We start from the raw sequence: 25,672 nt of genomic DNA, 5'->3' as shown, positions 1-25,672 counted from the left end.
CCCCTGTGAATTTGATGATCAGAAAAATTTATCTTTGTTCAAAGTAAAACAGTGATTATTGAATTGAGCTTTATTTTATTTATTTGGTCATTTGAAACAAGTTCTTCAAAAGCTGCTTAATGGGTTGTCATACAACAAACACACATAACCAACCTTACTTGCTTCCCATTTGTCCTTATGTGGCAGACACTAACTGGCCTGGAATTTGCTACTCTGCTGTCTTGAGTATTCAACTCAGTGTTTCCATTCATTTCACATAAACCCTGTGTGTACTATATTGACATTCTGTATTTAGCTTCTGATACATGGAACATCATTCAAATTTTTATTACATTTATTTATTGTGTGGGGGTGGTGCTAGAGCACTGTCGGGAGTTCAGAGGATGTCTTTAAGGGAGTTGATTCTCTTTGTGCATTAGGTCTAGGGAATTAAACTCAGGTTGTCAAGCTGAGTAGAAAGTGCCTTATCCTGCTGGCCATCTTGCCAGTCCCCATGTAGAACACTCTTAACACAGCTTCCTGTGTGTGTCCAACTGGCCTTTGATACTGATGGTAAGAACAGTCTTATCTAGACCTTTAGTCACCATGCACTCAGGAGGCAGAGGGAGGCTGCATTCTGTGCCAGCCTGATCTACAGGGTAAGTTCCGGGACAGACAGAGGTACACGAAAAGTTGTTTTTCCGAAATTCCTTTAGCTAGATAATGCAGGATCAGTATAGGCATCCCTCCCTATTTACTGGTTCTATCTACCGACCACAGATAGTAAGTATAGTTTGGGAGGAAACTGCATCTGTTCTGAACACATACACACACTGTTTAGTTCGTCATCATTACCTATTCATAAAGCATGCATTAATTATGAAACATTTTGTTACTGTCAGAATCTAGAGATGACTTAGAGTATATGGGAAGAGGAACCCAAGTTACATGCAAAAACTATACTATTTTACATAAACAATTTGAGCACCTGTAATTTTGCATATTCTGGGAGATTTCTGGAGCCAATCTCCTTGTGGATAGATACATTGGGCAACTGTACCAGCTAACTCATGTTTCTGTTTTCAGGAACTTTCTAGAGTGTTAATCTTTCTTGTTTTTCTTTTTATGTTTTTATTAGATCTAAGACATTGATGAAATTTGTTCCTAAATACTGTGTTTTGGTTGTCCTTAGTAGAACTAGTAGCTTTCTTTACTTAGGCCAAGTATTCCTGATGTGACCCAGGGCCACACATATACGAAGCAAGCATTCTGCCACTGGATTACAGCACAGACTCCTTATTCTAGCTCTTACTTATTTGTTTCAGGCATAGATTGAATTTAAAGTTACTTGCCAAATTACTCACGGTAGGTTTGGAAGCTACCTTTAAGTTCTGTTCTCAACACAAAGTTGCATGTTTTTAAAAGTAGGAATGTATATTTTGATAGGACTTAATGTTGTAGTTTGGGATGTGCTTATTGTTTATAATACTAGTGTCTTAAAACTGTTTTGGGGGGTTGGGGATTTAGCTCAGTGGTAGAGCGCTTGCCTAGCAAGCGCAAGGCCCTGGGTTCAGTCCCCAGCTCCGGAAAAAAAAAAAAAAACAATAGCTACTTTCAGTAGCTAAGTCGAGGATTTTTTTTTTTAAAGAAAATTTTTTTCTTCTTTAGGCAGCCATGGACTTTTGCATGAACATGAACACAAAGGCAAACAGGAAGAAGTTGGTTCGGGCGCTCTTCATAGTTCCTAGGCAAAGGTCAGTATTTGAATAGTAACATAGTAATGTAAGATCAGCATTCTTACTGAATTATTTCTTTAAAATGGTCACTTGACTTAGTTTTATTAGCTCAACAGGCATTACATTAGCATATTTTCTAGTATCTTATTAATTTTTGTCTTGTTCTGATGGAGGTATTTCTTCTAGTATTTACATGCTATTTTAAGATAAAGTAATAATAAAATAACTTGCTGTGTGTGGTGCTACATGCTATAACCAACACTCAGAGGAGGCTGAAGCAGGTGGAGTAAGCAGTTGAAGACAGCCTAGCCTATGTGTGCAGGTGAAACTCTTCCCTCAGGAAACAAAACAGGCTGGGGTCAGTGGCACACGCTGTACTCTGAGCACACTCAGGCCGAGGCAGGTGGAACTCTATGAGCTGCGGGTCAGCCTGGTCTGTATAGCGAGCTCCAGATCAGTCAGGGCTACTCAGTGAGATCCTTTCTCAAAACATAAAAATAAAACAAAGTGAAACAAAGCGAAAAGAAAAGAGAAAGTGGGGGTTGGGGATTTAGCTCAGTGGTAGAGCGCTTGCCTAGGAAGCGCAAGGCCCTGGGTTCGGTCCCCAGCTCCGAAAAAAAGAACCCCCCCCCCCCCAAAAAAAAAAAAAAGAAAAGAGAAAGTGGCCAGGTGTGATGGTAGCCATCTTTAACCATAGCACCTGAGGCTGAGTCAGACAGGTCCCTGTGAGGAGGCAGAAGCAGGCAGTTCAGTTCAAGGTCAGCTTGGTCTGTGTGTAATATCTAGGACAGCCAGGGCAATGGAGAGAGCCTGTCCCAAAAAACAAATGAGTGAAAAAAATGAAACAGCAACAGAAAACCCCTAAATAATAAACTTAATGACTGGAGGCAATTAATTGGTTTCTATTTTCCCTTCTAAGGGGAAACATAAAATACATTTTGTAGCTTTTTGGAAGAGCTTTTATTTTTGTATAGATATGATGGTAATTTAGTATATGTAACTCTTAGGCTTACATGAAAATGTTCAAGTTGTTTGAGCTCTAATGTCAGAGAAGAGATATCCTGTGTAGACATTTCACTCAGTAAAATTGAAAGCTCCATCATGCTGGTGGTGTTAGTAACTGACACTGAGTTACAAAGAGCAGAGAGAACTTTGACTATTTTGTTACTCTGTACCTTTCAGAAGGAAGCTCGTTTCTGTTACTGCATTATTTTCTTCTTTTATGAGAAAGAACTTAAGTATTGAGACCTCAGAGCTCTTTACATGGCCCAGTCTGCCCCAACTTTGAGTTTTTTCTGCTCTAAACTTCTGGACAGTAGGATCATATATAGGTGTGGTCACTGTGCCTGGTCATTTCTGTTCAATGAAATTAGGAAGTTTGTTGAGACTTGAGATGACTCAGTGGTTAGTGGACTTGTTCTCCAGAGGAGGACCCAGGTTTTATTCCCAGCATTTACAAGGTAACTTGTAAATGTCTAACTCCAGTTTCATAGGACCTAATCTAGTGCTCTTCGTGCTATGACATTGGTGGGCACTAGGCATATATGTACTCAAAATACTCATGCATGTTAAATAGAATGAAAGAAATTAATCCAAAAGGAAAGGAAATATGTCAACTGCTATGATAGTTTATAGTATAGCCATACAACATTGGTTCTTGCCTCCACAGATAAGGATTTTGAGGGATTTTATTGAAGACTTTCTAGTCCATTGATACATAGAAACTAGAGTTACTTCAGTACTACTAAAGTTTCTCATTGAAACCAAATCTTTACTTTTTATCTTTAAAAAGTTACTTTTCCTTACCGTGGGTTGTGGGTGTTTTAATGGCACGCCTGGCTGCTGTGTGCATCTGCTACCCGTCTAGGCCGGAGGAGGGTGCTGGATCTCTCGCAGCTGGAGCCAGACATGGTGTTGAGCTGCCTTAGATGGATGCACGGGATCGTGCCCAGGTCCTTAACCACTGCCATTAACCTCGGAGATAGCTCTCCAGCAGTGTTAGGAGGAGCATGGATAGAGAAGGAATTCTAACTGTGACAGTAATGATTAATATAATTTAGAAAGATGGCTTCATGTTGTCTATGGCTGTAACATTTGAAATCATATACTTTATCAAATCTAAGGAGCTACTGATTATGTGTACCCTTATCTTATGTGCAAGCCAGGAGAAAACGTTGTCCAATAGTAAGGCTTTATTTACTGTGAGCGTCTGTGTTCATACAGATGAAAATAGAGTTAATATAATATAGAGACACCTTGAATTGCTGAAAATTCAACGTTTTCTCCCAATATCTTGGATTGCTTTAGAAATCTATATATACATTTATATAATTGCATTTTACTCTCTATTCTGTTTGGTGTATGTGTGCACATTCACATGCTTGTTACGGTGTACATGTGGCGATCAGAAGACAGCCAGAGAGTTGGTTTTCTCCTCCTGCTATATAGGTCCTGGGGACTGAACCCTGGTTATCAGGCTTGGTGACAAACACCTTTCCCATTAAAGCTGGCATACCAGCCCACTTGAGTGAATTATCTCAAATGATTTTACCTTACAGAAAGGAATGCTTGTTTTTATGCTTTTTTATTGTTTTCATTTGATTGAAGACATTTATCAATAATTATGTAGACTTATTTTTATAATATAACAATAAATCACTTTGTAAAATAAAAATGTTATAGAACAAAAGAAATCATGCAGTGATGTGGTTTACCTATAAAAGACCGACTTCTTTCTTTTACTGGTGCCTCCACCCAAATTTGAGAAAGAGAAAGATCCTAAGGCACCCATTTGCTTACATGAGTGCCAAGGGAAGCTCAAGCTCATGTTTGTGCAGCAGGCATTCAACCAAGTGAGCCAACTCCCAAGTCCTATTGTCTGTTCTTTCAGAGTGAAATTTATCTGTAAAGCCCCTGGGTTCCAATAGTTCAATTCTGCTAGAAACCTAGACTTGAAAAGAGGAGGAATTGACAAGTTTAGAGTAGCATTCTTAACCTGTGGGTCAAAATCCCTTCAGGGGTCTAATAACCTTTTCACAGTGGTTACCTAAGACTGTCCAAAACCAGGTTTACATTATGATTCATAACAATAGCAAAGTTACAGTTATAAAGTTGCAATGAAAATAATTTTATGGTTGGGGATCATCATAACTTGAGAAATTGTATTAAAGGGTTGCAGCCTTAGGAAAGTGGAGAACTACTGGTTTAGAGGAAAGAAAAAAATGTGAAAGAAAGAAAAAGGATGCATGTAGATTGGGCATAGTGGTACAGACTTGTAATCCTAGCACTTGAGAGAAAAAGCCTGGAGGAACAGAAGCTCAGGATCATCCTCAGATGCTAGAATGTTCCAGGCCTGAGATACTTAAACTCCTGCTTAAAAAATAGTGCCACATCTTAAAACTCTGAGAAGTGGACTTCATAGTCTAATATTACCTTAAATGTTTAATATAATAATTTATGTTGTCTACTTAAACATAGAAAGATGAAAGCATTTTCTAAAATCTAATCATTAAATAATTAAGGTCAGCTATATGCTGTGATTATTACAGAGGATACAATAGAATAGTGAACAGATTGATTTTATCTTTGTATTTGTATAGAGCTTACAATTTGTAGGGAAAATGGATAAATAATTCTTAGTTTCATTACCAAGAAGAGAGAAGCTTTTGAAATACAGAGCAAGTGGAATTTGAGGATTCAGTCTGAGGCAGCTGATGATGAAGGTGCTGTGAAAGCAGAGCTGTGTGGTAGGTGTACCCAGGGTTAGCTGTACAAAGGAGGAGTGAGGAGTAGGAATACCCAGGGTTAGCTGTACAGAGGAGTGAGGAAGCAGAGCTGTGTAGTAGGAGTACCCAGGGTTAGCTGTACAGAGGAGGAATGAGGAAGCAGAGCTGTGTGGTAGGAATACCCAGGGTTAGCTGTACAGAGGAGGAGTGAGGAAGCAGAGCTGTGTGGTAGGAATACCCAGGGTTAGCTGTACAGAGGAGGAGTGGGAAGGAGGGTGGGAGACAGATAGCAGTCTGTCCACAGAGACTGGAAAGATCTTGGCCTCAAGCCATAGCACAGCACTATTCCGTCCTTGGCCTCCTGCCTGTGTATGGAGGGTATTGTTCTGGACACTGTCAGCCTCAGGAAGGGGGCCATATTTACTACTTTATCTCTAGCACTTAGCAGAATGCCTGACATCCGAAGTTATAAAGTTATGGGACAAGTTTAGTTTTAATGCCCGTTTTTATGCAGCTTGCGTTTGTTTTCAGAGTCAATCTTAATTCTTAATTTCTCTGGTAAAATCCTGATATGTGTAGAGTGACTTCTGTAGTGTGACCAGCTGAATACTCTATTTTCTCCACCCTGAAAGGGATTCCTTTGTTTTTTATTGGGAATGGTGACTTACCTTGTAAGCCTTAGTACAGTAGCTGTCTTGCTGAACAGCTGCTCTTGTTCCCTTGTGCAAGTGTAAGTACTCTTTAGGGTCCTTCTGGCAAGTCTTCATGGAAGAAATCAGGTGTATTCAGCTTTTCAGGAGACAGGACACGAGCTTTGAATTTTGCACATCTCTAATACTAAGAACTGGTTTTGAACTGTACATAGCTGGGTGTTGTAGCCTATAAGCCTAGAACTTGAGAGGCTGTGAGGTTTGCTCCAAGTTTGAGGCTAACCTGAACTATACAGTAAACTCAAGACCTGTCATTCATGGCTTGGTTTCTTCATTGCCATTCATTTGGAAACTATTTCTTGAATAAGAGAGATAATTGGTACCCTTTAAAAGTTCTCTCTCGCTCTCTCTCTCTCTCTCTCTCTCTCTTTCTCTCTCTGTGGGGGGGGCAGAGACAGATAGACATAGAGAAAGACAGACAGGGAAAGGGAAGGAACACAGGCATAGGGTTTACTATAAGACGGTTAGAGTATTCTGGGCTGAGAAAGAAGTGCTAGGGATGAAAAGTCACTTTTTGAGCTGGACCATATAGTGTTGGCTTGAACTCCCTTGAAAGGAACGGCAAGAAAGCTGTCTTTTACTGTGTTTTTAGAATCCTGGCTTCCTTAACCATCCATGCATATCTCTTCTTCAGCACCCTGTCCTAAGGACTCCTCCCTTCTATGACTCTTCTTCATCATCTTCCCTGAGAAGGTGGGCTCTCACAGAGTATGTCTGTTCCTTACTGTGGCTGGGATTCCTCTCATCTAACATAACCAGGCTAAAGGTCTGCTAGTGAGACTAGTAATGAATAGGTCATTTACTAGTTATTTTACTAGCTATGCCTGTGTAAATCCAAGGATTATATGGGGGTCTTGGCAGTGAGCTTAGCTGTCCTCCAGTGTGTACTTTGTTGAGGAAAATGCCGAACCTCCAATGACTTTTATTCCTCTTTTCCCTTTTAAATAAGAAGTGTTGGGTCTGGAGAGATGGCTTAGCACCTAAGAACATTGTCTGCTCTACTAGAGGACCCAGATTAAATTCCCAGCAACCAAATGGCAGCTCACAACTATCTGTAATTCCAGTTCCAGGGGATCTGACACCCTCACACAGATATGTCAATGCTCATTAAATAAAAAGAAATAAATCATTAAAAATGTAAAGCTATGGCTGGCAAATATAAAAAGACAAACAAAAATTGTCTGTATTGAACAATTCTTTAAAGTAGAATCATACAATAAATGGCTCTTATACCTGACTTCTTCCCTGTAGCAGCATGCTTTCAAAATTAGCCCATTTCCTATCATGACCCTGCACTTGAATCCTTTCTGTAAAAATATGTAAATTTGCAAATATGCAGTGTTTTTGTTGTTATTTATTTGTAATAGCCACATCACATTCAGATAAAAATAGAAATTTTTACATGAAGTACTTAATCTTTAAGTATCCATATGTGTCTGCCACCCAGATCAAGTTATGTAGCATTCATCATCCTGAAGGTCTTTAACTGAGGTAGATTTTGAGATTAAAGTGAGAATCAGGAAAAGTACCTCAAAAACCTTTCCTTGTTTTAATTACTGCTGCTGTGTATGTTCTTATAATGACTGTGACTCCACATAGAGTTAGCCCAGTATTGAGAGAGAAATGTGCAGACTCTCCATGGGGTGATGCAAACACAGCTCTATGTGTGAAGTGTGCACTTGGTTCTGGAGTGGGTTTTGTCCCATACAGGGTCTTTCTGTAGCCTTGGCTGTCCTGGAACTCACTGTGTAGACCAGGCTGACCTTAAACTCATAGAGGTCTACCTGCCTCTGCCTACGAGTTTTAGAATTAAAGGCCCAGCTGGTCTTTGATATTTTTCATGATACTTTCAGATTGGGACTCTATACTCACTAAATTTAAAATGGAAAGAATGAGAGATTTGTTTCTGGTTTTGTTTTGCTTTCTCCTTTAACTCTATTAGCAAACTATACCACGTGGTGGCGCTGTTTTATTTAGAATGTCAGCACTATAGAAAGAAAACTACCAATTGACTTGGTTGTGGTTTCCAGAGAAAATGACCCTAGTGTTTATTATATTTTGTCATTGTGGAATCATATTCTACGTTAGTATTATCTTTTAATTGTGAGTGTACACTCTGTGTGTGTGTGTGTGTGTGTGTGTGTGTGTGTGTGTGTGTGTGTGTGTATTTACATGTAGCCTGGGTACGCCATATGAAGGTATAGGACAGCTTGTGAGAGTTGTTCCTCCTTCCACCTCCTGGGTTTCAGGATCAAGCTGGAGTTGTTGAACTTGGTGGCAAATGCTCTTTCCCACTAAACGTTCTTGTTGCACCCATTGTAATGTTTTCTGTGGTAAAATTGTTCTGCAATGTTGAGAATCAAATCTGGGGTCTTACACATGCTAAGAAAATTCTCTGCAACTCAGAGTTCCTCCACTTTTTAAATGAAGCTCTAACAGTATTCTTTCAAAGTCAATGTTTTCCAAAGCAGCTTTGAGAATATATACAGTTAATAGCTTTCAACATTAATTTTTTTTCAAAACTTTTTAAGAGGATCAAAAGGGGTAGGCTGAAGCAGTAGGTTTTTTAGTTCAAAGCTAGCCCTATGTACAGAGTTAACAAGTTTATGACCAGCTATACAGAGGACTCTGCCTTCAAAGGGGGAGGGGTATTTGTTTTAGAAGGCTAACTCACTAGTGAATTGAATTGCGGGAAGACTTTTCCTCAGGAGCAAGCACTTGTGAGGTCTTGGTCTTCATTTTTCTTGAACTTAGTGACTGAATGCTGATCATTAACTGCTAGTGGTATGTATGTAAGTCTGTGATGCAGCTGAGGGTTTAGTGTTTTAGAAGAATTGTTTTTATACTGTTCATTGTTAACTGTTGGTTAACAAAATAATCATCACTATCAGAATATTTAGAATTCATCTTTGAGAAGAGGGATCTTAAGTAATTTCTCATTTCTTTTTCAGAAAACTGAGTCGTCTCTTTTGCACTGTATTGTGCTGTAGAGGTTGAGTCTTTGCCAGGCCTAGTGGCGTAGGACTGTGGTCCCAGCTGCTCCAGAGATGAATGAGTCCTGTCCCAAGTCAGGATAAAAGAGGCGGGAGGGGCAGAGAGAGGGTGGACTTGCAGATTCACTGGGATATTCTCTGGGTTTCTTTAAGTGACTTGGGTGCAATAAGATACAGCATGAGTGTTGGAAAAGTATATTCTTCTCAAAAGGAAGGAGAAAGGCCAAGGTTTCGAATGAGATAGAGGAATGCCAGTGTGCCTGGAGAGAACAAAAGAGTCGTCAGGTTGGCCCCGAGGCCATCACAGAAGAACTGTTTACAGTGCCTTAACCAGGCCCTTCTAGCTTGTTGCTCTGTTCTGTGGCCTCAGTTCTTGAGTCAGGAGAATGGATGATTAGTTTAAATTCCCATATTTGAATTAGTTAATTAGTTTTTTACATTTATCTATGTGTATGAGTAATTTTTTTTTTTTGCCAACCATAAATGTGTTTGCACCATGTGTGTTTGGTGCCTTCAAAAGTCAGAAGTGAGCATTGGAGTCTCGAGAACCAGATGATTGTGAGTGGAACCCTGGTCCTCTGGAAGAGTGGCCAGTGCTCATAAGCATGAGCCATCTCTCTAGCACCCGGCAATTGATTATTAGTTGAAAACAACCATGTGCTGTTAAAATGAGTATGGAAAACAAAGAACCTACAGAGAATTTATAATATGCAAGTTAGTATAAATCCATCTGGTTAATAAAAGAAAATTAAGAGTTCATTTGTTCCAGGTTTTTTTTTAAGTATGTATTTATTTCAGATAGAGATGCTTTAGTATATTTTAAAGGCTTATCTGTTGAAAGTTAAGTATCTGAAATACAAAATACATTCAGCACACACGTGTGTGAGCATGTGTGTGCGTAAGTGTATGCACATGTGTGCGCGTGTGTATACTGCTTGTGTACATAAGCCATTGGAAGTCAGGGAATTAATCCTTTGTAATGGAGTTACCGGTGGTTGTGAGCCTCTATGTGGGTGCTGGCAACCAAGCCTGGGTCCTTGGCATAACAGTGAGCGCTCTTAACCATAGAGCCATCTCTCCAGGATATTTTTTTTTTTAAACTCCAGCAGCAGCAGCAGCAGCAATCTTAGGAATCCTTAGTACTGTAACTTTATCAGAGAATGATATGACCCATATCATGTCTTTTTTGTATGGCAGAAGCTTAACTTTCAACAAATAAACCTTTAAAATACTTTAAATAAGTATCTAAAGTTTGATAATAAATGTTGTGTTCAAAACACCTTCAAATCTTTTAAAATAGGTTTTTAAAATTTATTTAGATATGAGTAAATAGCTACCACAGTCTTGTACCTGTCTTCTTGTTTCTGGCATGGTGACTATAGCCGTCTCATAGAGAGGCTGTTGCTACCAACAAGTTGAATAATATATGTCTGTGTATTAGGGTTAGGACTAGCTCTACCATGCTGGCTTCTTTTAATTTTTAAGTTTTTTTTTTAAATTTAAGTTTTATATATATATATATATATATATATATATATATATATATATATATATATATATATATAAAAGAGAACAGTTTGGGGGAATTGGTTCTTTCTTTGTACTAATGTGGGTCATGTGGATTGAATTTGGGTTCCCTGACTTGACAGCAAATACCTTAATTCACTGAGTATCTCTCTGGCCTTCAAGTTTTGTTTAGAATAAAGTGGTGTTGTTTATAACTTATTTTCCTAACTAAAGAACAGACAGTCCTCTTCCCTTTTTATAATGGCAAAGATTCTGAATTTAAGGGGCATCCTACCACTTATGAAAAGGTTTTGTTTAAAAACAAAATGTTAACATAAAAGTTTTAAAAGAAATACAGGGGTCAAAGAAAGAAACAAGTTTTTAATACTTGAGCCCTGAATGTGCTTTTTTCCCCATAACCCCGTATCTCCAGTTTTCCTCTGCCACCTTTGTCAGTGTCACTGAAGAGTGATAACGACCAGTTTCCTACCCTGATCAGTAATCCAGGGGTGTATGTGGGTGTTTACGAACTGTAGGATTCTTTATGTTCTCAGCACATCCAGCTGTCATAGTTTGCACTGGTGTTTGCAGCGTTCACTTCCCGTCTCTGCACTGATGGTCCCTGCACTGTTGACCGTGTAGCTGGAACACCTAACTCACTCTCCTCTTACTGCTTCCAACCTCCAGCATGTGTGTGCAGTGCATGAATAGTCAAGGTCTACACCATAAGAACTGTGCTGGGTGAAGTGAGTTGTAGCTTGTGTTGACTCTGATCAGCAGCGGCTGCCTAGGGTGCTGGACTAAGTAAACACTGATGGAGAAGAGTGCTGTGTCGTGGAGGGGCGGTGGCATGGATGGCACACACTGCTGCTGGCTACAGTGATGTTGGAATGAGGGCCCCATGGGTTTGTGATGAACAAAGTCTGCTGGGACTTTTATATTATGTTAATATCTTACATAATTTTTAGTTCTTGGTTACTTTCTTACTTCAGAAACTGAGATTTCCAAATGACTTACCCCTGGATAAATAAAGGAAGCAGTTTGAAAGAATTCTGATTTGCAGTATTTAAGTTGGCTTTAGGTTTGTAAGTATTGTTACTGAGCAGTTATATAATTAAAAGTTTATGCCATGTCAGAATGCATTTTCTTCACATAGTATTTCATGTATCAAAATCACAACCTAGTTGAAATAACAGACTGGAAAATGCCAGGTTATTAATACACTTTTACAAGGCTTACTGAATCTTTAGAAACTTCATAATGGCAATAAATTGGCATATCTGAATGATTATTAGCTTTTTAACAAACTATTTACTATGTGAGTAAATCTGGGAAAGTTTAAGTTTTAAAGTGAATTATTTCTGGTATGTCTTTCTTTTTACACATATCACATGTAACTTTTGCAGGTTGGATTTGCTCCCATTTTATGCAAGATTGGTTGCTACATTGCATCCCTGCATGTCTGATGTAGCAGAGGATCTTTGTTCCATGCTGAGGGGGGATTTCAGATTTCATGTATGTATTTAAGCATTTATTTTGTAATAATTATATGTTCTAATAAGTTGAGTGAGGATTCTTTGAGCATAATTATGTTGATAAGAATACTTTGAAATTGATAGTGACACAACAGTTGAGAATTTAAAGTGTAGGTGTACTTAACAGAGCTCAGTTAATGCTGGTCCAGCTAGGACAGGAGCTCTTGGTACTGTCTTGTCCTCCTATAATAGGAACTGTACTTTTTCTTGTTATAAATTAAAGCCCATTCTCCAAGGCCTTATTGTTGTTCCTAGAAGAAAGAGAATTAGCCTGAGTACAGTTGGGTCTGCTGTCCCATAAGTGCCTCTTTAGGTGTCGAGTTCCAAAAGTAGGAGGTGTAACAACTTTCATAAATTCTAAGACAGCAGTGAATTCTGCTGTTGCCTGTGCTTTATTGATTCTTGCCTTCAGAATTTTTATCTTGCATAGTGTTAAGTTCTTTAAAGAACACTCTGGTAAATACCAGCTCTTTTCCCAGGTAGTTTTGCCTTCCTTCCCAGTTTTACAACTGGGTAGACTATGTTAGTAGTTCTCCTGTCTTACTTACCCAGTCACCTTATGGAAGTAAGAGAACAGATCCTCAAATACATGGTGGTAGGTAACAGTGACACTGCCAGTGACTGACAGTGGGCAGTGATAGCGTTTGAAACAACTTGAAGTTCTGTTCACAAAACTTCAGAGTGAGTTGTTGGGAATGCCATAAAGCTGTTGTTTGCTGTGCTCGGTGGACAAGTCAGCAGAATTGCCGAGCAGCCAAAGGAGAGTAGATAATCCCTGAGGTCAGGAACCTCACAGTGTAGCTCAAAAGTAAGATGTAAATGTAAAAGCAAGAGGAAAATAATAATGATTGTATACTTGTATGACTGTAAACTTATTGTAGAGTGGGTGCTTTGAATTCAGAGCAAGAAACTCACATGAGGGCAGAGGAATAACTGTTTATTGGTTACTGTCTTTGTGATTGAGATTTCCCTGGGCTGTGTTTGCTTACCTGTGTTTTAGGTTTTTATAGGCAATAGTGAGCCAGGTAAGCTTTCTGTATTTAGAGAACTTGGGGAACACTGAGCTCATTAAAGCTTAACAGTTTTGTTTTATTATAAAACGTGGCAGAACTTTGTGAGGGTAACTGTGCTCTGTGAATGTCCTAGAGGAGGATGAGTATATATCCCATAAAGAACACACTTTGATAAATGCTGCTACTTCAGGAACAGAGACAGCCGAAGCCATGTTCTTGATTACGTAATGGATCCTTTGTTCCAGTGAGGAGCTGGTACTCCAGTGAGCACTGTGAAAGTGCTGTATCAATTACATGCGTTGCTTTCTCAGCCAGACTCTAAATTAAGCAAAACACAAATTGTTGGACTAAATAGAATTAGTACATTTGGTGAAAAACTTAAAAATTAAGAGCATTCTATACATGTATACCTCTCTTACCCTGAAAATTAAAGTGGAAGTTGAAGGAATTGACATGATTTATTCTGCTGCAGTCTTTGGAGCCCACTGTTCTCAGGATAGCCAGTTGAGGTAATTGATTCTTTTCCATCTCTCTCAGGGTCCCTCCTACCTTAGTCTGTGAACTTTCTTTCCTAATTCGTTTCTGTTAGGCTTTGAATGGGTTTAGTGTAAACTGTTATCAATGAAAGCAAAGTAACAGCTGCAGACCCACATGTGTCTGTCTGGTCCCACAGTGCAGCCCAGAGCACCCTTCTCTCATGTCCTCATTTTGAGACAGGGACTCACATCCCCGGCCAGCCTTCAGTTCACTGGTGGTGGAGATGACCTCGGATTTAGAGGGAAGACCTTGTACTACCATCACAGGCGTGTGCTACCATATCCTAATTTTTGTTTTTCCTTTTCATTGGAGTTTTTTTTAGGATTTTTTTTCCCTAAAAGCTTCACAGTAACACCCTTGATAGAGACCACTAAATTGTCATGATTGCCCATTAGTTGATGTCCTGTGGTTTCTAAACCACTGGATTATGCTGACTTTTTTTAGAAGACATCATGCTGGCTCCACCTTGTTAACACTGTGACTTGTGCTTAGTTATTCAGGTGCTGAACAGGTCTATTTAAAGAGAATAATTTGGATCTTTGAAGCAGTATTTGTCCTTAGAATTGAATGAGATAATCCAGGTACGATACAGTACCTAGTCTAATATCATCAGAAAACTTCTTCCCTGTATTCTACCTGTCTTCCTGAATTGTACTTATGTTTCTTGTCTTTGTTCTTCTCTAAGTTGGGTTGAACCCTTAGTCTTTGGTTAGAGATGGGCTCATGTAGCTCAGACCAGCACCAGGCTCATACTTGCGGTAGAAAGGACTGGCTCTGAATTGACCCTCCGTGGTCCACTTCCATGTGCTAGACTCCAGGTGTGTACCACCACCCCCACTCAGTCCTGAGTCTCCAGAGGGAGCCCAATTGTGTAGCTTCAGCTGATGCCTGTTTTTCCAAAGACATTAAGTCACCAAATGTGTGTGCCTTGCTAGAGCCTCTCCAGTACATAATAGTTTTCTTGTCCTTTTAGAAGCCAATTGTCTTCACAAAACAGACTCATTATTTTCTTCTAAAACATCTTTATATTTTACTTCACTGAATGCACTTCTGTATTTTTCTCATAATTCAGTATGTTTCTACTCAACTGTCATAGTCCCTTCATTCTCTCTGAAGTTCCCTAGCTCTTATTGCCACAGCACTGAAGCACTCCGGTTCTAGCCACTGCTCACCATGCCTGCTGCCACTGTCTTTCATAGTCCACAGCTCGAGTTATGTCAATAGCTCTTTAACCAGGTTTCCCTGTCTCTGTCTTCTATCTAGGTCCAATATATTGCCACAATATGATCATATTTGCCCCCTTAAGAATCTCAGCTGAGAAGTAAAGCTGATAAAACTATATGTAGTCAAAGAAATTCTAGTTAAACAATGGATTTGCTAATTTGACAGATCAATAAAGCTAATAGAAGTGAGAAATCAACATTCTTACATACTTCAATCAGGTAAGAATTTAGATAAACACTTTGGCAATATGTTTCTAGATCATTAGAGACATTCCTACATTGAACAGCTCTGAGGAAAAAACAACAGAAAGCTTCATTTACATCATGAACTGTACTAGGAGGAGCTGATAATCTCAAAGTCCAACAGTGGTTTTCTGGTTTTTGGGTTTTTTGTTTGTTTGTTTGTTTGTTTGTTTGTTTTTTAAAGGGGGTCTGATAATCATGGCGCCAAAGTGATAGTCACCAAGAATAATTTTTCATAAAAGTTTATTTTTAGATAGTGCAGCTATGAGGAACATTTTGTGACTAGTGTCCTTTGTCCTCCAGTGGACATCAGAATCTGTTCCCTTAATGGAGAGGACAGTTTTTAAGTCATTAATCCTCACCGACATTCTAAAAGTGGTCTTTCCACGTGTTTTAAATTAAAACTCTTTATCGTGTATTAGTTTTTCATAATTGACCAAAATGTCTCACATAAACAACCTAAGAGCTGAGGGATACATTTTGTTTGTTGTTTTGGAGAGTTCAGTCAATGATTGCTTGACTTTCATGTTTGGGAAGAGCATCCTGATGGCTGGAATATGTAGTAGAGGCTTTTCTATGTCATAATGGATGGGAAATCGAAAATGAAGACGAGAGCAGGGACCAGATAGAGCCTTTGAAGATAAACACCCCAGGGACCCACCTCTCCCACCTAGGGCCTACTTCCCAGAGTTGTTGACAATGTTCAACACATAAGCTTCTAGAAACATTCAGAGCCAAACTAAAACAATTGGTCAAAATAAATGGAATACAAGTATGTTTATGCAGTGTGTCTATTTTATTGTGTGTATGTGATTTTAAACTTACACTTGCAATTATAGCATTTTATGTGCAACATAAAACATAAAAAAGTAAATGAAAACTCTGAGGCAAAGTGTGTGAGTAAAGGATTCAGATTTATCCTCAACCCTCACTCCTGTCCTACCTAGTAGGTGGACAGGGCACCTTACTTCTGAGACCAGTAGTTTACCAGATGAGGGAATATATACATATGTGTGCATTAAGACATATTACTTATAGACTCAGAACAGATTACAAGCTCAGCATAAAATAGATCTGTAGAAAAGTGTGTTGAATTATCTAGTGGGTAAAGTTAATGTAAAGTCAAAAGAACAAATTGTAGAGGGGAAAGGATCTTTTTGAACAACTATCTATTAGCCTTTCTAGGACAAACAGTTTCTTATAGGGAGTAGTAAATAACCGGCATAAAACGTTGTAAAGATCTATGTGTGGATACATCTGAAGAGATCATTTGGTGATGCACACTAAGTAATTTCGTTTTGTCTATCTTTAAATATTGGGTTGGAAGCAGCATTTCTGTTAAGGATAATTGATAATGTAAGTAAGATCTTACAATGGTAGTCGCTAAACAAAGGCATATTGTAGATCTGTATGCAGTTTTGCCGAAGTATTGCATCTCAGCCTTTTGGCTAAGATCAAGTGTAGTTTTGCATAAATTATTTGATATTTGTTTGAGTATAAGTTTTAAAGAAATGATAGTGAAAAACCTCCGAGTGAGAGTTAGAGTGAGAGTTAGTGGGGTCCTCTCCCCCAGTATAGTCTTGTGAGATGTTTTCAGCTTCTCTTCTGAACATCCAGGATAGAGATAATGAAAATAGGTCTTCATTTTAAAAGTCTCATAGTTTTTTGAAGGGAAGAAAAAGTAGAAAAAAAAATAGATGTTATAAAAATGGGGAGTTAGATTGTGCTTGCTTGGTCTGGAGAGATGGCTCTGTGGTTAAGAGTACTGGCTCTTGCAAAGGTCCTGGGTTTGGTTGCCAACACCCACATGGTGACTTGTAACCATCTGTGACTCCAGTCCCAAGGGATCCAGCGGGCTTTTCCAGCCTTCACAGGCACCAGGCACACAATGTACTTGCAGGCACTTGCATATACACATAAAGTAAAAGTAAATCTTTTAAAAAGTGATTACTAGAGTCTGGGAAGGGTGAAGGGTTGCGGGAGAAACAAAGAGAATATCTGGAAGGTATGTGGAGTGCAGTTAGGCGACAAGAATAAATCTAAATGTCCCACAGTACAGTAAGTTACTAGAGTAGGTAACACATTTCAGCAGCTGGTAGGGCTTGGTGGGAGCGCAGAGGTAGAGCATGTACTTGTTCTGCTCTGGCTGTAATTTCTGTTTGTCTCCAATCACAAGGAGATTGCTTATCTGTAAATAATATGGGTAAAGTTTTCTGGTATGTTTGCGATTTTGTTTTTGTTTGATATACTTCTGTCGATACTTCAGATAAGGTTTAGTAATAATGTCCCCTAGTTTGCTCTGGGGTCTTTATAAGCATGTTTCATTTTAAATAGTCTGGGTGTGGTGTCACACACCTTGAGTCCTCCGTGCAGGGAGGCAGAGATAGGAGGATTGCTGCAAGTTTAAAGCTACCTGGTCTGTGAAGGAAGCTTTAGTCAGCTAGGGCTACAATATAAGACCCTTTCTCAATCACCAGTCAAACAAACAAAAATCCTCAGATTCTAAAAAGTCTTGATACCTGCTCTGTTTGCTAAATAAAGTAGATGCCCAAACTCAAAAAATTGCATTGAGTGCTTGGCTGTCTGGTTCAGTAAAATAGTGATCATGAAGTATATGGCTTTAAGGCTTTCTTTCAGACTTGGAATTCCATCATATTATGGAAGTAAATTTGCATTACTAGTTGGGAAATTTGAATCTTGGTATTTACCATAGTCAAGTCATCTAACACTTCTGGGACCCTGCTCCCTCTCTCCCTTTGTCCCCCTCCCCCACTACACCAGAAGAGTGACAGCTGTCATGTCTTCTCCTGAATGCTATAACATGGGTAAAATAAGTAGTGATGTTCTGGAAAGAACACTGCGTTAACTGGCGATGCCACCATCTCATGTTTACATGGTAGATCTCTACATGTAATCTGCATTTCTTATGAAACTATAATCCTACAGTTAAATCTAGTTAGACTTATCTCAGTGTCTGTATTATACTGTTGACGTTTTTAAAGGAATTTTACTACATTTGATTTTTTTTAAATATAGACATCAATGTAGAACTTAAACTCCCATAAGATTTGAACTTTGACACATGGTCATTTCTGATAATTAAAAACAACAATGAATATATTGCATGTTTCAGCACAGTAAGTTCTAGTAAATATGTAATATAACTGATAATATAGAGCAACATTGGAAAATACTTTTCACTTAAATGAACTTTTAGCATTTATATTTTTTAAAGCAGCATTTCCTAAAGTGTGTTCTTAAAATACTAATCTGATGTTCTGTTAACTGATAGTGGTTACTATTACCTTAAAAAGGCATAGGTTACTAAATAAATATGAAAAATGATGACTTAAATTAAGCAGATACTTTGAGAGCTTCTTCAAGCCTGACAAAATGTTTGGATTCCCCAAATAACATGATCATGAAGCAGCTTCACAGAGCACTTCTGGAACTAGTGTGGGCAATGTGGGTAACGTTTCTTCAAAATAATTTGAAAATAAGAAATCTTACCAATTTATTTGAAATATTTGAAGTGAATGGAAACATATTAAATTAGTTCTTATTACAGATTTTCAAAGTGTTACCTATCTAAGCATGTCTTTCATTTATAGGTTCGAAAAAAGGACCAGATCAACATTGAAACAAAGAATAAAACTGTCCGTTTTATTGGAGAACTAACCAAGTTTAAGATGTTCACCAAAAATGATACACTGCATTGTCTAAAGGTAATTACTGCATTGTCCTTAGTAGAGAAGAGAAATTTTAAGTTTTATTTATAAGTTGTAGATAAAAAGAAGTGATTAAATATTTCATTAATTAAATCAAAGTTAATTTGTAAAAAGGAATATTATTAACTAAATTAGCAAAATAGAAAACAAATGGTAAGATGGTAGATACAAATTCAGGAATATCAGTAATTAAATATAGGGACAAAATATATCAAGTAAAAGGCATATAAGCACAATTTGGTTAATTGATTTGTGTTCTTAGAGATACAGACAAAATAGGCCAAAATAAAGACAGAAAAAATCCATTTGTATAAATACTAGTCAGGAAAACTGTTTTCATTAAGCTGTTGTCAAAGTCTGTGAGGCAGAGAGCATATTGGCAGAATCGCTCTCCTAGTGGAAAGGCCATCCTACCAAGGCAGCATTCTGTGTCTGACAAGCTTAAACCTGTAAAGAGGCAGTCACAGTCATGGACAGTCAGCAGCAGCATGAACGGTTGGAGTTTGATAAACAGTTTGCCAGTCCTTCATATAATTAACATTATATTGACACCAAAATAATCCTGAGATGTTCTTGGCTTGGTTACTGAAACACTGCACATTATGTTCTCTGTCCGTAATGAAACTAAGTTAGAAGTCCGATAGTAACATTAATCTTCTGTGGTAAAGTTAGAGCACACTTGGTAAACATGTATTTTAAATGATCATTCTTTTTCTAAAATTCATTTTTTTCCCTAAAATAACTTCTCCACTGAAACTGCATATTCTTACAGTTTAAAAATGGTAATAGTCACTGTGGTCGTTCAGAACATTAAGCCTCCTGTGCTTTCCTAGGGAGTCTCGGAAGAGTATTTATCCACAGAGGATGTCTCAGGTAAACCTCAGGCAGCTCTCAAGGACTGCCTGGGAACCTGCCGCAGACTGCTTAGATATATTAATGTGCGAGTGGAAAGATGGCTCAACAGTTAAGTCAAGCCTTCCAGAGGACCCAGGTTCAGTTCCAGCATCCACACAGCAGTTCACAACTGTCTCTAACTCCAGTTCCAGGGGATTGGACACCCTCACATAGCTCACATGCATGCAAAGCACCAATGCGAATTTTTGTGTAATTTTAAATTATGCAAGTCTATGTACAAAATATACATTAAGATTCGTTTTAAGAAGATCACTATCAGTAATGTATAGATTAATCTGCAGAGACTTTTGTCGTTTTAAGAGTCTCTTGGGCTTACTGTGCCCTTCTTGCCTTAGGTACTAAGATAACAGGGCACGTGCCACTAAGCCCAGCTTCCATACCATTTAGGGTTTTTGTATTTATATATTTGATTTTTTCATTTTCAACAAAGACTTCAGACCTGAAGGTTGACCTTTTGCTTCACCCTCTGTCTCAGTTAGGGTTTCATTGCTATGAAGAGACACCATGACCACAGCCAGCTCTTATAATAAAGGACAACATCTGATTGGGGCTGGCTTAGGTTCAGAGAGTTAGTCCATTATTGTCATGGCAGAAAGCATGATGGCATACAGGCAGACGTGGTGCTACAGTAGAGAGCTCTGCATGCTGATAGGCAGACAACAGGAAGACAGAGAACCACTGGGCCTGACTTGAGCTTTACAGACCTCAGTAATGTGCGTCCTCACACCTGTCCACTCGTGCTCCAGCAGGGCCTAACATCCCCCACAGTGCCACTAGTGCCCCATAAGTTGATGGAGGTTGTTTGTCAGACCACCACACCCTCTGAGAAGGTTGACATCGCTACCTTTTTTAAGTCAGTGTTTTGACTATCACACAAAGAAATGGAGATTATTGTGGCATTTTCTTTTTTTTTTTTTTTTTTTGGTTCTTTTTTTCGGAGCTGGGGACCGAACCCAGGGCCTTGCGCTTCCTAGGTAAGCGCTCTACCACTGAGCTAAATCCCCAGCCCCGGCATTTTCTTATCTTTTTAAAAAAATAATTTTTTTAAATTTATATGAGTACACTGTTGCTGTCTTCAGTCACACCAGAAGAGGGCATCAGATCCCATTACAGATGGTTGTGAGCCCCCATGTGGTTGCTGGGAATTGAACTCAGGACCTCTGGAAGAGCAGTCAGTGCTCTTACTGCTGAGCCATCTCTGCAGCCCTCTTGTGGCATTTCCTACACATGCGTTATTATACTGGTTCCTTCTGCCCTCCCCACTGTCTTCTCCACTCTCCCTCCACGTCCTCAGTGGTCTCTGGCCTCCCTCCAGACCATTGCCTTCAGCTCTCATGGGCTCTGTTGCTTCCTTGTTCTCAGCTTACCCTCTTTCCACCTCTCTTCTCCCTCACCACACACACACTTCAGTCTAGACGTCACATGATATAAAACATGCCTTCCTTCTCTCACTTAACGTAGTTTTCGTTTTCTGTAGATGGTAGTATTCGTTCTTCGTAAGACTAAACTTTTGCTGTGTTGTTGCTACAGTACTTCCGTGTCTTGCCTGTTGGGAATAATTGAACGATTAACTCAGATGTTCACGCATGTCTGTAGCATGTCCTTTGGCCATATGCTTATAAGTTGGTCATTTGGCAGTTGCTGTTTTTGATACTTTGAAGCATTTCCATACTGACTTCCATGGTGCCTGCACAAGTTTGTATTTTTATCAGCTCTAAATAAGGGTTCTTCTCTGCATAGTTCCTTGGTTTTTGTTTTTGTTTTTGTTTTTTTTTTTTTCGGAGCTGGGGATCGAACCCAGGGCCTTGCCCTTCCTAGGCAAGCGCTCTACCACTGAGCTAAATCCCCAACCCCCCTCTGCATAGTTCCTAATCAGCATTTGTTGTCTTTTGCTTTTTTTGTATGTGTTTGCATGTGCATAGACCCATCAGAGGGCAGTAAAGAGGATTGGTTCCTTTGGAACCAGAGTTTCAGTGCTTGTGAGCCACAGTGTGAGTGCTGGGAACTGAACCCAGGCTCCTAAGTTCGAGCTGTCTCTCCAGCCTTTGATGTAGTTTTAACTTGTATTTTCCTAGTGGCTAAGGAAAACTTTTTCAAATATTTCTTAGTCACTTGTATTTCTTCCTGTAAGAATTGTCTGTTTAGTCCCTGATCACATTTGTTACTTGGATGGTTTTGGTTTTTTAGTTTTTGATTTTGGAGGTTCTTTGTGGATGGTAGACGCTCTTCCTGTGTCAGGTTCTTTCTCTTGCTGTTTGCTTGCTATACATCATGATGCTTGCTGTCTTTGTTCAGGATTTAATGACCTATGATCCCATCTGTCAGTCCTTAGGACCTGTTTCTGAGTGGTTTGAGTTCCTTTGAGTTATTCCCTATGCCTATATGTTGAACTGTTTTGCCCAAGTTTTCCTCTAACACTAAGGTCTTTGATTCATTTTGAACTGATTTTGTGTAGGATGAAAGTTGGAACAAGTGTGGGGGGTGGAGGAGGAGGGGGACAGAGACAGAGAGAGACAGAGACAGAGGTGTATGCCAGGGTTCATGTTAGGTGTCTTCCTCTAACAGTCTCTGCCTCATTTTCTGAGATAAGAGTCTTTTCAGTGAACCTGAAACTCGTCATTTGGCTAGACTGGCTAAGGATCCAAATTAAGGTTCTAGAGGTAGAGTATTTGACGCCCTGAGCTCTTTCCACAGGCTCCTTGTTTCATGATTTCACATATGTCGGTGCAGTTTTTCTGGCACCACTTGAAGATGATTTCTTTTTCTAACTTATGTTCTTGACACCTTAATCAAAGATGAGTGTATGTGGGGTAGGAAGTGTTACTTTTGGGTACTCTGTTCTAATCCATTGGTCTGTGTGTCTTTTTGTGTTGGTACCATGGTGTGTGTGACTGTGTTTCTGTAGCATAGCTTGAGGTCAGAGATGGTGGTCCCTAGTATTGTTCTTTCTGCTTAGATTATTTAAGGTATTTTGTGCTTCCATATGATTATAAGATATTCTTTAATTCCATGAAGAATGTCATTGGGATTTTGTTGAGAATTACAGTTTATCCTTAAATTGCTTTTAATTAATTATACAGTCATTTTTTTAATTTATTCATTTTATATATGAATGTTTTGCCTGCATGTATGTCTGTGTACTTCTTGTTTGCCTGGTTCCTTAGGGGTCAGAAGAGGGTATCAAATCCCCTGGAAGTGGAGTTACTGATGGTTATGAACCACTGTGAGGGTGTTGGAACCTGACCTGGGTCCTCTGGAAGAGCAACAAGTATTCTTTACTTACTTACTCACTCATTTACTTACTTAATATCCAGATCACAGCTTCCCCTTCCTCTTCTGGAGACTCTCCCTCTTAACCCCACCCTGCATCCACCTCTCCTCACTTTCTTCTATGAAAAGTGGAGGCTACCCAGGGATATCAACCTGCCTTGGCGTATCAGTTGCAGTAGGACTAAGCACATGTCCTGTTGAGCTAGACATGGCAGCCCAGTTAGGGGAAAGGAATCCAAAGACAGGCAGCAGACTCAGGGACAGCCCCTGCTCCTCCCCACCCCCTTCCTCACCCCCACCCCCGCCATGTTAGGAGTCCAGCATGAAGACAGCTGAGCCACGGGCAGCTGCTCGTTATACAACAGCCTTCGCAATGTTGATGCCTGAGTGTAGGTGCCTGCAGAGATTAGAAGGCAGCATTAGAACCCTTGAAAGTGGAGTTGCAGGTGCTGTGAGCCTCAAATCCCCTATAGGATCAGAAACTCTTTGAGTATGGTGCTGTCTCGAGCTCTGAGACCTCTGACTTTGTGTTTGTAAGCACTCATACCAGTAAACTTTCCTCTTAGAACTGCCACAGCTGTGACCCAAAGGTTCTGATTAGTTTGCTTCCATTTGCAATTGATTTTAGGAGTTGACTGATTTCCTCCCTGATTTTGTCAGTGGCCCACTGACCATTTAAGAGTGTGTAGTCTAGCCTAGTCTAGTGTGTGCCATTAATCCAGCACTGGAGGGCAGAGGCAGAGGCAGAGGCAGAGAGAGAGAGACAGAGAGGCAGAGAGAGACAGAGAGAGAGAGAGAGAGAGAGAGAGAGAGAGAGAGAGAGAGAGAGAGAAAGGCAGAGAGAGCCAGGCAGGAGTGTCTTTCTGAGTTCAAGGCAGCCTGGTCTACATAGCGAACTCCAAGACAGTCCGGACTACATAGAGAAACCTTGTGTCAAAAAAAAAAAAAAAAAAAAAAGATATGTGTACTTGATATCTAATAGTGTTGCATTATGTTCTGATAAGATACAGAAATTATTTACATTCTTTAAGACTTTATGGCTTAGATTGCCATCTGTTTTAGAGATGGTTTAACTCTTTGGCTCTTTAATATAGGGTTTCTCTGTATAGCTCTTACTGTCCTATAGACCAGGGTGGTGCCACCATGCATTACTTCTAACTTAACTCTTAAATATCCTTGTTGGTATTAGTTTGCCTGACTTACCTAAAGATAGGAATAGAGTTTAAAATCATCCACTTCTGTATTAGGAACTATGTCATCTTTTTACCCATCAGTGTTTGTTTTACGAAATTGGGAACTCCCAACATTCAGTGCATATTTATCCACTATTGTTAAATCATTTTTTGTTTTTTCATACCTTTATTTATTTATTTATTTTTATTGTATGGATGTTTTGCCTGTATATATTTCTCCACCATGTGTGTGCCTGGTCCCTGTGGAGGTCAGAATATAGTATTAGATCTTCTGTGAACCACTATATGGATGTTGAGAGTCAAACTCAGATTGGTTATCTGCAAGAACAGCTGGTGCTCTTAACTGCTAAGCCATCTCTTTAGCTCCAGTTTTTGTTGTTAAATGTATATTTGTTTGTGGCCATGTGTGTGTGTGTGTGTGTGTGTGTGTGTGTGTGTGTGTGTGTGTATTGTCAAGGTTGATGCCAGGTGTCTTCCTCTGCTTACCTCCACTTTGTATGTTGAGACAGGGTCTCTCACATGAAACCAGTGCTCACTGATTTGGTTATTCTAGTTAACCAGGTTTCCTGGGGAATGGATTAGCTCAGTCTCTTGAGCACTGGAATACAGGTAGCTACCATATCCACTCAGCTTTTGCATTGGTGCTAGGAATCTGAGCTCTGCACTTCATTGCAAGTACTTTACATGCTGAGCTATCTATTTCCCTGTCTCACAGCCTGTTATGTCTTTTTTTGTGAATTGTTCACCTTTGTTATTATGTAGTTGCCTGTTTTGATCTCTTTTTGACATTTGGTTTGAAATCTACTTTGTCTTAAACTACTTTATTTTCATTGTTATCTTGACAGAATGTAGAGCCACATGGCAGAAAGTCTCAACTAGGGGTTGGGGATTTAGCTCAGTGGTAGAGCGCTTGCCTAGCAAACGCAAGGCCCTGGGTTCGGTCCCCAGCTCCGAAAAAAAGAAAAAAAGAAAAAAGAAAGTCTCAACTAAGGGATTGCCCAGATCACATTGGTCTGCGGGCTTGTCTATAAGGGATTGTCTTGACTGGTAATACAGCAGGACCTAGCCCACTGGATGCACCATACCCTGGGCAAGCAGTCGTGGACTGTATTAGAAGGCTAGTTAAACATGAGCAAGCTGAGGTTGGGGATTTAGCTCAGCGGTAGAGCAATTGCCTAGCGAGCGCAAGGCCCTGGGTTCAGTCCCCAGCTCCGAAAAAAAGAAAAAGAAGAAAAAGAAGGAAGGAAAAAAAAAATGAGCAAGCTAGCAAGCAGTATCCTTCTTCCCTGGCTTCTGCCCCAACACCCTGCTTGAGTTCCTTCCCTCAGTAGTGGACTATAATCTGAAAACTAGATAAACTCTTTGT

The 25,672-nt window shown here is 39.5% G+C and overlaps 1 protein-coding gene across 11 annotated transcripts in view; it reads left to right on the top strand.

The window, feature by feature from the left end:
- Upf2 (UPF2, regulator of nonsense mediated mRNA decay) overlaps positions 1-25,672 on the top strand; it is a 111,292-nt gene that overhangs the window by 38,137 nt on the left and 47,483 nt on the right. For 9 of the 11 annotated variants that reach the window (XM_039095923.2, XM_039095924.2, XM_063276633.1 and 6 more), the window contains 3 exon segments: positions 1,648-1,733; positions 12,056-12,164; positions 18,812-18,925. In XM_039095923.2, the coding sequence (XP_038951851.1) occupies positions 1,648-1,733; positions 12,056-12,164; positions 18,812-18,925 (309 nt within the window). 11 annotated transcript variants of the gene reach the window in all.

The sequence above is a fragment of the Rattus norvegicus genome, chromosome 17 (assembly GCF_036323735.1).
Source record: "Rattus norvegicus strain BN/NHsdMcwi chromosome 17, GRCr8, whole genome shotgun sequence".
NCBI classification, from domain to species: Eukaryota; Metazoa; Chordata; class Mammalia; order Rodentia; family Muridae; genus Rattus; species Rattus norvegicus.
This window is presented reverse-complemented; position numbering and strand designations above follow the sequence as displayed.